The following is a 15,493-nucleotide window of genomic DNA, read 5'->3' on the forward strand; positions in this document are numbered from 1 at the left end:
CAAGAGATTCAGTGACTGAACATGCAACTTTTTCTTCCTCACAGCTGTTTGCTCGCACATTATCAAATATTTTCCCTCCAGCTTTTGCCCTGGCCTTGCTCACGGGAATGTAAATGATGCAGGAATTTCGGCTGCTCTGCTTCAGTTTAGCAGAGTGATAATCTTAGGCAAATGCTTTCAATCTGTCTTCCATTAAAAGAGTTTTTTGCACTTCTGTTTAACACAGTGAATTTTTTGAATTGCCTTTTAAAAGAAGATTTCACATCCACTTTTGCCTGGAGGGAAACTCGTGCTGCCACAAATATATCTGCTGGAAAAAGGGGAATGCTCTTGTTGAGTGATTCTCAAAGACACAAGGCAGTTCTACCTTCAAGTCCCAAACATTACCTACTTGCTGAAACTTAATTGGACAAATCTATACATAAAGAAATGCTTCTCCCATTAAAAGCAAGGCCTTTTTTTGCTGCTGTATACAAAAACATGCACGAAAATTCCATGGCAAAATGAAAGCAGCTTTCACTACCAAACCATGAAACTTCTCTTGCAAAGCACAATTCTCTTACTTTTAGTGTTACTAGTGTAACATTAGTATCTAACATTTGCTGACATTAAAAAAAATGTAAGTGCAAGATGGGAATGGAGAAGAATGGTATTTTTATAATACCTAAGATATGCTAAATGTTTCAATACAGTGTTTTAGTGTTACTAGAAAAAGATTATACTACATTCCTATACAAAAACCATATCAAAATACTAGTATAATACTAGACATATATATATTATATAATACTAGGAATATATAATATAGGCATAAAACAATAATTTAAATTATATATAATATATACATGTATATATTTTAGATCTATCTAGAGACAGAGACTTATATATGCACATGATGTGGATAAAGCATATAGTAAATAAAAAGAGATTCAAACTCTGTCCAATATTAAATAGCCACTTTTTCTGAGTTGTTAAGAGCAGCTAGAATGTCTTCACTGAAAAAAAATCCTCAGTTCTTAAAAAAATGCTCAAACAAAAGCAAAATAAAGAGAAGAAGAACTACATTCACTAAAAATGGGGAATATTAATTACAAATCACCACTGCTGTTATGCTTTTGTTTAAACATAGGAAATGGGTAGGCTAGAGTACCCAGTGGCTTGCTGAATTCGGCCCCAAATGAGTATCTAAAGACTCATCTGAAGAAAATCAGGCAAACAAATATTTTCTAATAACTTTTAAAAGTCCTGTCCTCATTAAAAAATGACCTTTTTTATCTGTGTCAGGTTAGTCAAAATGTGATTGAAGAAAATAAAAATGTTAGATATCCAGTTTGGCAAATCCCTTGTACAAGGAACTCAATCACTGATTATTCCTCTTCCTTCCTTATTAAATCAGGACACATTTTGAGCCAACAATTTGAGCTGGGAATCCTGATGCGTTTACTTGATCTACAAACTCTGCAAACTAGGCCTACAGCTTCAGATTCCTCTGCCCTCACAAATAAGAAATTACTGCTACCTATTCCCTTGCTTATTATTGAGATATACAAGAATAAAAGGGGATTTTGACAATATCTTAGAAAAAAAGAGGAAACATAGTTCAGGAATTTCTAGGGGGTTTACCACAAAATATCCCTTTATGAATAGATATCTCACCTGTAATTCATTGTACAACGAAAAAACAAACAAACAAACAAATAAACAACAAATCAGAATCCTCAATACCTCTGTTCTGCTTCACAAAACTCTACTTCCATTATTTCTTCATTATATTTAGGGTTTCTCCTGTACTGAGATTTGATTTCCTACTCAAACATCATCGACCATTCTTTCAAATTTAGAATTAAATATTATCCAAGTCAGACCACAAGTAAAATAATGACACATCCCGGTTGAAGTCCCCTAATGATGGAGATCTCAGGGAAGAGTTAGGAGCATTTGACCTGCTCTGCTCAAAAAGGCAATTCTGGCATAGGTAACAAAGATTCACAGATGCACGTATTTAATATGTACAAGGGAAAAATTTAGCCAATCAAAGTGTAAAGGGTTGGTCTTATTAAAGGAGGGTGACTGACCAACAACACCTTCAAAACATTATTCTTTGTGTAGCTGCAATGTCCTGAGGCCCTGGATGTGAACTGATGCTCTGCTGGGCTGTTAAATGTGAGCAAAGGACAGCACTGGGTTGTCACCAGGAGTCACCATCTGAAGTACGTGCAAAGAGCCAAATGCCAACAATGAATCACCTCCTGCTTTAGAAACAGAGTTTGACAAACACCTGACTTACAGGAGAAAAGTCACGACTCAGACAGGTCAAAAATAATGCAACTGTGAATGTGGAATAAAGAAAACAAAGGTAGCAGAAATGGGTTGGGGTGGCAGGGAGAAGACTAAAAAGGAGATGTTTAATTTTCAGGGAAAAAATGCAAAATAAATATTACACACTTCATTAGATGACCATAATAATGAGTTTTTTCTTCCCATTTGTCTGCACAGCAAACATCATTGTAAATGGTACAGCAAATAGCAACTATCTGAGACATAATTATTTATACTTGAATTCAGGACTGTCAAGCATCATCGTGAATGCTCAGTAATTTTTGAATATTCACAAATAAAATGACTGAGGGTCAGTTCACAAACACGTATTCTCATTCAGCTGCAAATAATTGCAGCAAGAAACCGTTGCTACTATTCATAATTCTTCATTTAAGTCTGTGGGTCCTAGCCAGAATGGCATTTCAAAAAATTTCTGTTGTGTGCAGAAAAGCTGGTCCCTCTTCATTCCAGCCATGCCCCCAGGAAAAACACACAAATAAACAATATAACAAGTACAAATTTTGAGTAGAAGGGGATGACTAAATTATCTGAAGTACCTGATTATAAAAAATTTAATTATTACCTTATCAATCTGAAATGCGTTATGCGTAATTTAATTAGCAATTAGAAATTGCCTCTAGGAATACCTATAGAATAAATAACTACACTCACTGCAATGATGCCTAACATAGTCTCTTTGGCACATAAAAATATTCTACATACTGATAATTTAAATATTAATACTATAAAGGAGTGAAATAAATGGTTTATATTCAATGACTGCATAAAAAAATAGACTGTACTCTATGTGTAACATGTATTGATTATAGAAAGTCCAAAGACACAAATAAAGTAGAAAAAGTTGCAAAGAGGATTTTAAATATTATTCAAAAAAATCCTCTGGATTTGACTACACTTTCTCTAGAAGAATCTTTTTAACTCTTCCTGAAACTCCTAACTTTTTTGCATTAAACCATGGAGAAGAAACCTGCTCTGTTTCATGAAAGTTTCTGCTTAACTGAGAGCTCTTCCCTTTCCTCTCTCTTACATATCTAAACTATACCAAATTTTTACACTTTCTCATATAATGTCCTAAGTTGCTTTCAGAAACCATTTTGAATAGTATATTTAATGTATAGGAACCATGCTATTCATTATTCTGGAAAAGAAAATAGAAACAACACAGGAAGGTACCCAGATGCAGGGAGAAAGTCTGAAAATAGTTTCTAATTTCTTCTCATGCTGAGAGCAGCTGGTGAGTAGGAAATTAAGCCCTGAACTGCTCCCTTTCCCACCTCATTCTCCTTCCCAACAGTGATCCCTCTCTCTGTTTTTCTATCAGTTTCCTGGTTTTCTACTCCTTTGCCACTATTGACTCATATCTTCCTGATTTCACCATCATTTCTTTCCCAGGAGGATAATGTTCACCTGTGACTCAGCATGAACACAATCGGTTCATTCCCTGTTGCATTGCATCCCTTGTCCTGGCCAAGTGAGCCCCTCAGAAGGATTCAGGACACCCCATCCTCATCCATCTAGGCTACAGCACTATTACTCTTGATTTGCTATTTTTCTACCATTTCTCAGCCCAAGGACAAGTCAGCACCTACAGAAGCCTTTGAACATTCCAGTCCTGAGGGTGTCTGAGAGCACAACCAGGAGCAGGGCATCTAACACTGCAACATAACAGAGGCAAAAAATGTCCCAGATATTTTCCCTTCCCCTTGGAGCTGAACTGCTTTTCTGTGGGAGGCTGTAACCATACTGGATTGCTTTCTTATGTGTGCTGTATGTACTCAACCCAACCTCTTTTCATTTTTTTCTAAATTATTCCAGCATTACCCTGGATAAATGATGCTCAGCACCTTAATGTAACTTGAGTAAACAGTCTTGAAATGTTCTTAATAGCCAGCCAAGTCACAGTCGAATCTTTTATTCTGAGAAGCAGACTGAAGTGGTGTTTTTTTTCCCCTAAAGTTGCATTATACTAGCTATATTTTCACAAAAGCTATTAATTATTGTCTATTTCTGTAACAGCACACTGCTGGGCATTTCTAGAGCTGCCCTGCTCAGGCAATTTCCTGAGTTACGGAGTAAACAGAATTGCACTGTACAGAATAATCCAAGGAGTCTCTAATGGGGCAGTGTGGGCTTTCTGCTGCATTGCAGGGACCTGCACAACAGTCCTGTGATGTTACAGTTTATGTGGCTAACAATACTGAGCATTGAGGTGAATAATGTGACTGCATTGCCACTAGGCACATGGAGACTTTGCTAGACTTGTTTGATGGTAAATGAAGACTTTTTTTTATTTGCTCCAAAGGGCTTGGCACAGGAAACCCCCAAATCCTATGATAATAAATCTTCTGTTTATCTTTTAAATTCCAGAGCAAAAGAAAAACCATTAAGCACCCACAGTCATGGGCCGAATTCTGTATTTTCATAGCTTGCTACAGTCTTCTGGCATAAAAAGATTAAGCTTTATGAAGCAAAAAAACAACTTATCGGTGTAAAAATAATAGCCTCATTGCCTTGTATGGAGCACTGTATTATTGTATTGCACAATTAAATGGCAGGAGCACTTAGAAATTGCCAAGACAGGCACAATCCAGAAACCTGCATCTGATCCAATCTGTCTTCACACCATCAGGCATTTGTCTGAAGAGCAAACATGATCCAGCTGTAGGATAAAATGATCACCCAGGTATTAACCTCACTGACATGATTATTTAACTCCTACAGATTGACATGGTATTGAAGCAGAAGTAAAAGGAATCCCCCCAGAATTCTTCCAATCCTACTGTTGTGCTGAGAAGGAGCCTACTTTCTGTCTATCACAGCCTGTTTAGGGTGTCTCAGAGCAGAAATCAAGGGAGAGGTTAAGATCTCCATGGCGATTACACATTCTTAATACCACTGAAAATAAGGTCACAGAAGTTGCACCCTTGAAAATGAGCACCATACAGTCCTCTGAAGTGCAATACTTGGCATGTCAAAGACTCAGGCCCTCCTTTAGCAGTGCTTCCACACAGCCTTCACGCTTAGGATACATCAATTGAAAATTTGTCCCAATTCTTGCATGATGTTTAATTTCAAATTAAGGCAGCAGCAGACTCCAGCACAACCTTAATGCTGAAGTTTGCTTTTTAAAAAGACAGTGAGAGCATTTACATTAAGTCTGAGAGGGTAAAAGGGAATACTCAATAGATCTTCTTCCACTATTTTTTCGCCCTGGTGAGAAGGGCTGCTTAGAGCACAATTAAAATTCATTTTCATTTTTTCTGTGTAAAATGCAAAGCTGAAAGAGGGTGCTGACAGGGCAGAACCAGGATAATTTCTTCATCAAATAAAGTGATTCTTGTTAAAGTCATTAAATATGCTTACAATAACACCTATGAACATTTAATAATTGACCTTTCAACAGGATTCTCAGAGCAGGACTGAGGAAAATCCAGTATGGTGATTGGGTGAAAAATAAAAATTCTATCTGTGAATCTCCATCTATTCTCAAGCTTCCTTCTTCCTCACTAAATTCAGACTCATAGAACTGACCTGCAGTAATTTCAGGGGTAAATCAAGAAGAACCTATTTTTAAAGTCTCCCTAACCTACACATCATATGCACCATACATTTCTAAATGTATGTTCTCATTGGAATTGTTTTCTCTGCATAGGCATCCAGATGTTGGTATCACAAGAAAGCAGCACTTCTGATACCTTATTTAGGGATATTGCTATTACTACTGCAGCTTCTTAAGAAGTCTGTGATGCATAGTTCTTCATTCTTATTAAAAGCAAAGACACTTCAACTTTCTCCTTGGTTTTGGGGGAGATTTCTGATCAGGGAATTCTCTATTTCCTGAAGCTCCTAAAAGATGAAGCTCGCATTTGTTAATTCATTGGTCATGGAAAAATGTCAGTGTTAGCCAAAGGTGCATTCAGCCCCTGAGTGAAGTCAAAGAACTGTAAGTCATTCATAACTATTCTGTGTGCTCTGGCCCACTGATTTTAAAACAATTTTTGCTGTGGCTGCATTCACATAAATGTGCTGATTATTAATATGATTTGTGCCAGCTTTTAACCAGTTGGTTAAGCACTCTTAAGAAACTTTAAATTGATTCTTTCAAAGGTGGTTTGCAATAATTTCTTCCCAAGCCCCTTTCCAAGAGCTACATATGTGAACATAGTTGGAAATGTCCGTTTAACAATACTGGAAGATTTCTTTCCCAAAAAGCAAAAGCCTTGAGAAGAATGAACAGGTGCAGTGGCAGTGAAGTGAAGCCATCTGCTATGACAGGGACTGAGTTCTATCATGCAAGAGTTTAACTGAACTTCTTTTATATAGCTATATCTATATCTATACATATAAAATTAACCAAGAAAATACAGCTTAGTAGAAACGAAAACTTCATTAAATCCTGCAGAATTTGTCAAAGAGCTTTGACTTCTGGGAAAAGACAAAACAAAAAGCATGAGTGTCCAAATGCTTGATTTGAGTGTTACATTTAAAAAAAGGCTGATTCTTTATTTGCTAATTCATTCTATGATCTATTTTAACACTACTTTTCAATTAATTAAAACAAGGAGGCTAGGGATCTATTTCTAAAATGGTTATATAACTTCAAAACCTTAGGTGGTTTGATAATACAAAAATAAATACTCAAAGACTGGCCAAACCCTAAGTTTTCCTGATTCTCCATAAAGTAAAAAATTTTAAAAAGCTTTTACTAAGCTAAATCTAAGTGAATCCTCATGATCTTCCCTTTTTTTTCTGCTGAGTCCCGAAATGAAAATCCTCCTCAGATTTCCTCCATTGCTGTGAATCAGTATGTATGGGCCTAAACCACTCACTAGGTGAATCCTTCCTCTCTCTAAAAGCTGCAAGGCTGCATTTGCAAGTACACACCAAACAGTGGACAGCCCATTGCCACAGGATTCTGACTCAGACAATCCTTTCGCCATCTTCACAATACTCTCAGATCAATAGCTCAATTAAGCAAAGGGTATATGAAAATATTATTGTAAATATTATTTTAACAAATGCTTTTATCACTTCTGGGATTGATTTACTGATTCATTGTTTTCTGACCTTGAAGAATATGCAATTAAAAGATGCCCCCAGGATGTAAATTGCTACCAGAATTTCAATGGGCACCCATTTCTTCTTAGTTTCAAAAATTCTCAATCGGCTTTCAAAGATATTTCAATTTAATTTTACCATACCACTATGTTATCTCTCCCCACCACTTCTCACCAGATCACTACAGCTTTTAACACTGGAAATGCAATGGCGTTGTATTTTGAGACAGTAGATGTTTTGCAGGTGTAAAGGTTGCATTTGTAACCTATTTTCAATTATATTGGAAATAAGCAGCAGAAAGCTACACCTCTGGGGTTTTTCCCCCTCTGGAAAAAAAAGTCTCAGCATTGCTGAGGAAACTGTAGTTTGAATAAAAAACCATAGAAGCAAAAAATTTTGATGTCCTGCTATACAGAGCTGCTCTGGACAGGATTAGGAATGCAGAACTGGGAAGATCCCACTTTCCTGCATTTTCCCTACACACAGGTGACCACAGCTACTCTTCCCAAAGGACCCACACATCTCCCAAGCTGACAGACACTGCCCATATGTGTGTACATCAATGATGCCTTTTCTGTCAGGATTTATACAGAAGGTCCCATCCCATTACTGCCAAATAATCACACTATTTAAGAGGATGTTAGACAACTAAGAGCACAAAATCCTGTAACTCCATCAACAGGCACTAGCACACTCAAGCTCTCTGGGAAACTCTGTTGGTCTCTGAAACATTGTCAGGTTTAGAAAATTTAAGTTTCTTTCACTGAATTTGATTTCACATCACCAGTGTAAACTACAGGTCTCAATATGGATACTTGGGATTATTAAAATCACACCTGAATGGATTTTACTAATTTTACAAAAAAGCACAACATAAACGCCATCTGATCCTGTCTCAATATATTCAGGAATTTTTCCAGTACTCTCAGACTGGTTTTAGTGCATTATTTAAACTATTGCAACCTTAATAATCTGAACCAGAAGGCAGGAAAAAGAAGCATTAAAAAAAAAAGAAAGAAATTTTGATCTTTGAAGACCTAAGACTACAAGCAAAGATTCATTCAGGAATCCAATGGATTACAATAGAAACAGTGATCTATGTGGATAGAAATGACTCAAATGGCACCAACTGCATTGCAAAACAATGTAAATGCTCTTTCCTGAATGCAGCTCTCCTGGAAGGCATCTTTCAACTTTTCCATCTGAAAAAAGCATCAGTTTTCCTAAAAGACAGATAGGCATAAAGCAGGACACTTCTGCCTAAGGAGAGGCTAGCTGGGCTGATATTTGATATAAGCGCTCCGTCCCAAATGGGAGGAGGGAGAAGTGATTGATGGTTCGTAAGGAATTACTTGACTTTTGCTTGTAACAGAAGCTTTTTGGATTCTCCCAAAGTTCTTGTCAAAGCAAGAAACATCTTTTAAAACAGCAGCTTTCCCCTTACCAGCAGATGGAATAAACCTGTGTAAAAAATGCTGCAGATTTAAAATACATATAAAAGAAAGGAAGAAATTGTTTGATGTACTTCATTTTTTCTAATGCTCTGCTGCTCTTTAAGGTTTGCCTCTATTATTCTATTACCTGCCCTCTTAATACAGTGTGAGTAATTCATCTCTCCACAGGAGGAGTTTCACAAACCCAGCAGCAGGAGTTCCCCAATTCAGTAAGACGCATATTACCACAGGAACAAATCCTTGCTCTCTGTCTCCTCGGGCTCCAAGGTCAGAGGTGTATGAACTTAACAAAGACAACCCTTTCCCGAGTCCCCCGCAGGGCCTGGCTCTCCTGGCTCTCATCTGGACAACTCCATCTGCCTGCTGCAATTGTCTCCTCTGGGAAAGACGAGAGCATTAGCTCTGCTGCTGGGGTAAGGAGGGAACAGAAGTATTGCGATGGGCAGGTTTCAGGTTTTCGTATTTCCTTCCATCATGTACACAAAGGAGCAATGGATCTGAGCTCCGTATCCCGTCTTAAAGAGGCAAACTGATGATACAACAGGTGGAATGAATTCCTACATCCCAGTTACACACAAATTCGTTAGAAAGACGAATCAGAATGCCCAGTCCCGAGGCAAAGCTGACACTGTCTTACATCTCATTATCACATAGCACAGCTCATCTGTAAGCCTCAAGAAACATGCAAAGGACGATGTATGCCAAAGTGCTCTGCCTCGGGAAAGAGACGAGAAAAATTGCTCTGGCAGCTCTTGAAATCCTAGTCACATCCACCGAACACTCAAACAAAAGCTGAAGTGAGAAACCAAATTAAGTCTCTCCCTCTTCACGGGTTTAACAGCCACTGCTCCAAGTACAGACTTCATCAATATAAGCATTCAGGAGCAAGGGCATTTAAAAAAAAAAAAAAAAAAAAAAAAAAAAAAAAAAAAAAAAAAGCTAAGTAGAAGGGTCAATCGCATTTTCTCCTGCTCTTAAAATCTTTTACCTCTCAGGAGGGTAGGCGGCCCGCGTGACTCCCGCATCCCCGCCGGTGTAGGGGGTTTGCCCGTGGGCAAGGAGCAGCAGGAATCTCGCGGCGGCAGAGCGGGTTTGGGATGGACATCGACGCTAACCCCCGGGAGACACAGAAGAACAACACGCCGCGCTAAAAGAGCTGAAAGTTTTGTCAGCCACTGAAGGCTTTGTCGAACTCCCGGATATTAATCTTAAGGATAAGCACATATAATAAACACATTGTGGGTCTTAAAATGTGTGCCGTGTTTTTTCTGCCTTTGCAGAGGCTCGCAGTAGTTCGCAAGTGTAGATTCAGATAAACATAAGGAACGAATAGTTAAACTCTCAAAGATGCCTTTTTTTTTCTTCTGTTCAATTTGTTGTTTGGAGGTGGTTTGTTTTCGGGTGATTTGAAGTTTTTTTAACCGGTAGGTGCACTTTTAATATATGTAACCAAAAATACCGATGGGACGGACGTGTAATACAAAGACTGCACCGGCAGTAAAATTCGTTTACAAAATCGCTTGTGTGTTCGCTTCGTGAGGAAAAGGCCGGTCCCAAAGCCGAAAAAGTTTATCTGTTTAACCGCCGCACCTTTTCATTCTGCCTCTGAAGAGCCTGCGCTCGTCTCACCATGAAGAGATCCTGACCGCCTGAAGGAGCAGACGTATTTTTGTGAAGGCAAATACGTCCTCGTTCCCACCCACTCCAAAAAATCAGAAAAGTCTTAAACTTTCGACGAGGAAGGGAGCGCGCTCGGCTCTGCCTCGGTCGGTCCCTGCGCCCTTGGGGAGGCGAAGGGACGGGCCGACGAATGCCACTGCCGTAAACGACGGTAAACAATATATACATCAAGGAGGCAACGTCTGGGGGCCCCGTGACCTTTCCGCTGCTCAGGTTAAATCTATAAATACCCAGAAGACATCCGAGCCCATTGTTTTCCTGCCCCCTGAAACCGAACCTGCCAAGGCGACGGAGGGGCATCCCGTCACCCTTCTCCTCCTCCTCCTCTGGCCTGTTGGCGGCGAGAACGGAGTGCCGGGGGAGGATGCGGGAGCGCGGCCGAGGGCGGCGGAGCAGCGGGAGAGAATTCCCGGAGCCGCTGGGCGAGATCTGCCTCCCCCGGCCCGGCCGCAGCCCCACGCACGGCGCGCCCGAGTGCACGGGGTGGGGAGAGAAGGTGAGAGCCGCTGTAATCCCGAATTCCTTTTCATAACTTCGTGGTTGAATCCGCACATGATTAAAATCCAGATTTATCCCCCTTTTAAATGAGTCTCGTAAAAAAAGCACATTAACTCTGGCGACAAAATTCATGGCTGAGACATAAATAACTCGGATGCTCGGGAGATGTTTTATACAAACCTGGGGCATTTATCCGCTTACTTTTCTCACCTTTGCCTACGCCACAGCCCAACCCGGCACCTCCCAGCCTGCCACCTCTCTTCTCCTAGGAAGATGCAGCCCCGGAGGGAGGGGAGGTCTCTCGGGGAGGCTCGGTCTCGCCAATACCGTCACCGAAGAGTTTGGGCACGGCTGTAAGATGGCACGTAAGAGGTCAGGGATTCCGCCAAAACGGGGAAAACATGTAGCGCTGCCTCCCAGGCTTCAGTTTGTACGCGTCCAGCCCAGATCCGCATCGACGCGGGGAGTGAAGCGGGGCCGCCCCGCCGCCTCCTGCTCTCACCCCTGCCGAAGGACGTGTCCCGCGCCTGGAAGAGAAATCCTCACACTCGCCTGCACGCAAAAGATCTGGCAGAAGGAGTGCGAAGCCTTACTATACTGGTGATCGCGTTTAGCTCCCCGCACTGAACGGTTTTCAGGCCCTCCCGCGCTGAAATAGAGGCAGTTTAGGCGAAAAGATGGATAAATGGGGCTAGACCGATTTAGGTTATCCCACGAAAATCAAGACATAATTTCCCAGCACGTACTGTACGACTTGTGGCCTCTCCGCAAGCACCCCCGTACCAGCAGAAGGCACAGCCTATTGCTACTCGGGGGCAGCGGCTTTGAGTGTTGAACCTTTGGGACGCTATAAAAATTCCCTTTTCTAATTTTTTTTTCTATATCACTGGAGATTTGGCGAGTTTAAAATACTTTAGGTGCAAAGTTTGTTCTTAATTAGGTCCTGTAAAGATGGAATTTGGTGGTCATTATAGAGCCGCTAATCAATTTTCACCCAGCAGCAAAAGTACACCGCGGAGGAATAAGGTTTAATGAAGTGACTGTGCAAATTATAGTCGCGGACTTTATTTAGAGTCTATCAACCTCCTAAAAATGTTTTTGATTTCCTTTGCTTTATGAAAAACATCACATTTACTTTCTGAGGTTTCAGGCATCAGCAGCCATTCTCTCCCGCTCTCCAATGTGGCTCACGGAGAGCATTCCAATTTTCCAATCCGAATTCACTGAGAAATAGGCAAATTAAACTTTTAGACTGTACAAAAATATATCCCATCGCGGCTAAAAGTTTATGAGAAACAGTTAAAAAAAATAAAAAAAGAAAAAGGAAAAGAAAAATAAAAAAGAGGTTAAAAAGAAAAAAAGAAGTCTGGTGCACAGATATGCTGTTATTAGAAAGCGGATTTTTGTCTTTGGTCGCGTATTTACTTTTTTTAGCGGGAAAGCCTCTGAAACGGTAGGATACTTTTTGACTGGTTGATCGCTGCTGTCCCCTCTCCGCTGAGAGAGACGACCCTGGCAGATTTCACCTACTTCTCAGGATCCGCACCAGAAAAGGCTGCTGCTGTTAAAAGCAAATTTAAATGAGTTTCCTTGACGGCGTAGAGGGGAGAGGTCTTCATGGTCTTTAGCTCCCTTCAAAAACACTTCAAATAATTTTTTTTACAGCAAATGTTTTTGATACCTCGATCTAATATTCCTTCTTTTCCCCTACTTCTGTTTTTGGTTTTGTTTTGTTTTGTTTGCTTGTGTTTTTTTTTACTCAGAGTTTTGGGCAGCTTTTGCTAATTGATAGCTCAGGGAACGCCACGCAAAATTATTAAAAATAAATTTTATAAGGTGTTTGCTGTTCCAAGTGCAGCGGAATGGACTTGGCAGGAGTGGAGGATATTTCTGCCCTTCTTCTTAGGGGCTGCACTAAGAAATCGTTTGACCTTTTTGCCCCATCCAAACATTAAAAGCAAAGGCAAATCACCTAAAATTCACTTTCTCCCCACACTATAATTTTGAGACCGGGGCCGTTGCCTCCGTCCCTTGTGAAAGGCCTGGGGAATGGGGCGTGGGGACGGCGAGAAGGGCGCGGGGACAGCTCGGGGAGCGAGATCCAGGCGCGTTTTCACCCTTGGGATGGTCGCGGATCCGCGGCTGCGTTTGCGGAACCGTCTTTTTAGGCCGGAGAGACACGGCCGGGGGAACAAGGGGAGCCCGAGGGTTTGGCTTGAGCCAAATTATAGTTGCGAGCTACTGGATCCCTTTTAAATAAAAATAAACAAATGAGAGTTTAAAATTTAAAGTACAGACACCAAGAAGAAAGTGTCCCTCTCACCTAGCCCTGTCCCGCCGGCCTTGGGGCGGCGGGCCCAGCGCTGCTCCGTACGCCGCGGCTCCTGGGAGGAGCCAGGCTCGGGAGCAGAGTTGGACTCCTGGCAGTGCCCCTTACCCGCTAAGGTCCTTTTCCCTGCCGGGAGCGTTGTCCCTCCGGAGAGGGTAAGTCCCTCTCCGCATCCCCCCGCTCCTCCGCTGCGGCTTGTGCGCAGCGTCCCGGGAGCGGAGTGAGGCCGCGCCGTCCGGAACCCAGCGGGATCCCGGGAGAAGGATCCCGAGCTGCGGGAGTATTCAGCGGGTCCCTATGGTTCCAAGGAGACCGTCACCCTCGTCCCAGAGCAGCGCTGATCCTGGGTGCCCACATCCTCCTCCTACTCCAAAACCTCCGCTTACGGCGGCACTGTCTCCGCCAGGAGGACACGAGGGGTGGCCGGGGACTCGGAAAAGAGTCGTGGGGTGCATCTCGCACCCCACTCCTTTGCCCCCGACTCACCCGGCAACTCCACCATCAGGGCTCAGCGAACTCTGGGGCAAAACAAAACGCGTGTCCCGAGACACCAGTGAAGGACTATCGCGATCGACAGGCACGGAGGGAGTGGAAGGAGAGAGGGATAAAAAGGAAGCAGAGGGGGCACGCCGTCCCTCGCGGGATATCACCGAGCTATGTTTGAAGTGGCGGGGGAGGGGAGGAAGAGACGCAGCGAGTAAGACAAAATCCCCATAAACTGTAAGGGAAAACAAAACAAAACAAAACAAAACAAACAAACAAACAAAAAAAAAAGCAAAAAAAAAACCCCACAAAAACAACAACACAAGTAATCTCCGCAAAATTCCCGCTTCCTTTTTTCTGTACTCCCAGTCTCGGATGTTTTCCGGGACGCTCTGCCCAGCGGGCAGCTCCCGGCAGGACTCAGGGCAAGAGGCTGGGAGGCAATGGGTAGGAGCGGGGGTCCCGAAGAGAAAGGAATCGCACTAACCGGGGTTGAGGTCCAGGCACTGAGTCGGGTCTTCATTGTCCCCCAGCTGGCCATTAGGGCTGAGGCTTTCCATGGACAAATCCAGCCCCTTGTCCTCCCAGTCTCGCAGTTTCCTCTTTTTATTTGTCCCGATCAAGGCTTCTACCGAGAAAGCGTGCGCTCGGGAACTGAGGGCCACCGCCGATCTTCGCCTTTCACTCATCTTATCCCCCAGCCCAGACCCTTGGGCAGAGGAGCGACCAGTGGCTGGGAGCACACAGCTCGGGGACCAGAGGCAGAGCCTCTTGCCTCTTTCTCCCCCCCCCCACCCCTCCCCAGCTGCACCCCCAGAAGAACCAGCCCTCAGTCTCCTGAAGGCACTACATGAGGCTGCAGATACTCCGCAGGCAGAGCCAGGAGGGTGTGCTCAACCCAGGTCCCAGCACTTGCTCAGAGGGGCTGCAGGCTGGATTTTTTTTTTTTTTTCTTCTCCCCTTTCCTTCTGTCTCTCTCTGATTGATCCAAACTTCTGGGATTTTTTTTTTTTTTCTCCAAGAGTTAGGCAGGCTGCGTGCGCCTGTCAAGGAAAAAAAAAAAAAAAAAAAAAGGAAAAAAAAAAAGTCCCCGGCCAATAGGAGGGAGAGCTCGGGAGAGACCCAAAAGCTGCGACCCAATAGGGAGGGGAGGGGGACTCGGGCTTGAGGGAGAGGAATTTTGGCCATCTGAGTCCTGGAACACCGGCCGGGAGAATTAACTGTTTGAAGAACGGGGAGCCAGTAGGAAACCCATAACTCCAAACACCGAGAGGTAACTACTCCCGCACTTCTCTCCGCCGCACCCAGGTCTCCCAAACGCTGCTGCTGGCTAATCCCCACGCAAAGTACCCGAGAGGTACTTTACCACTCAGCGGTGCCGGATAACAGGGTGTTTTCAAAACTTAATTTATGCTATGTATTACTTGCCCTTGCCAGTGCAATCGGTGTTTGGAAGAAGCAGAAGCTACCTCCCGAGAGGGTTGAAATTCCACTTCAAAACGACGCGTTTCCGTGGAGCGGCGGGGCTGAGCGGGCCTCGTGGGCTGGATGGGAGACGCAGGCACCCCCGGGCATGGGGAGTGCCTTCTTTTTGGGAAGCGTTTTTTACCTAAATAAAAAGTTTCCCCACCCTTCCTTTCCCGCTTCTTTT

General features: G+C 42.7%; 1 protein-coding gene across 1 annotated transcript in view; it reads right to left on the reverse strand.

Moving 5' to 3' along the window:
• The window catches only part of TBX15 (T-box transcription factor 15), a 90,032-nt gene extending 75,334 nt beyond the window's left edge, over positions 1-14,698 (reverse strand). The window contains exon 1 of the mRNA XM_079321086.1: positions 14,330-14,698. Within this exon, the coding sequence (XP_079177212.1) occupies positions 14,330-14,531 (202 nt within the window). The 5' untranslated portion in view covers positions 14,532-14,698. The remainder of the gene's footprint in view (positions 1-14,329) is intronic.
• Between the last annotated feature and the right edge of the window lie 795 nt (positions 14,699-15,493).

Source organism: Erithacus rubecula (assembly GCF_903797595.1).
Source record: "Erithacus rubecula genome assembly, chromosome: 1".
Taxonomy (NCBI): domain Eukaryota; kingdom Metazoa; phylum Chordata; class Aves; order Passeriformes; family Muscicapidae; genus Erithacus; species Erithacus rubecula.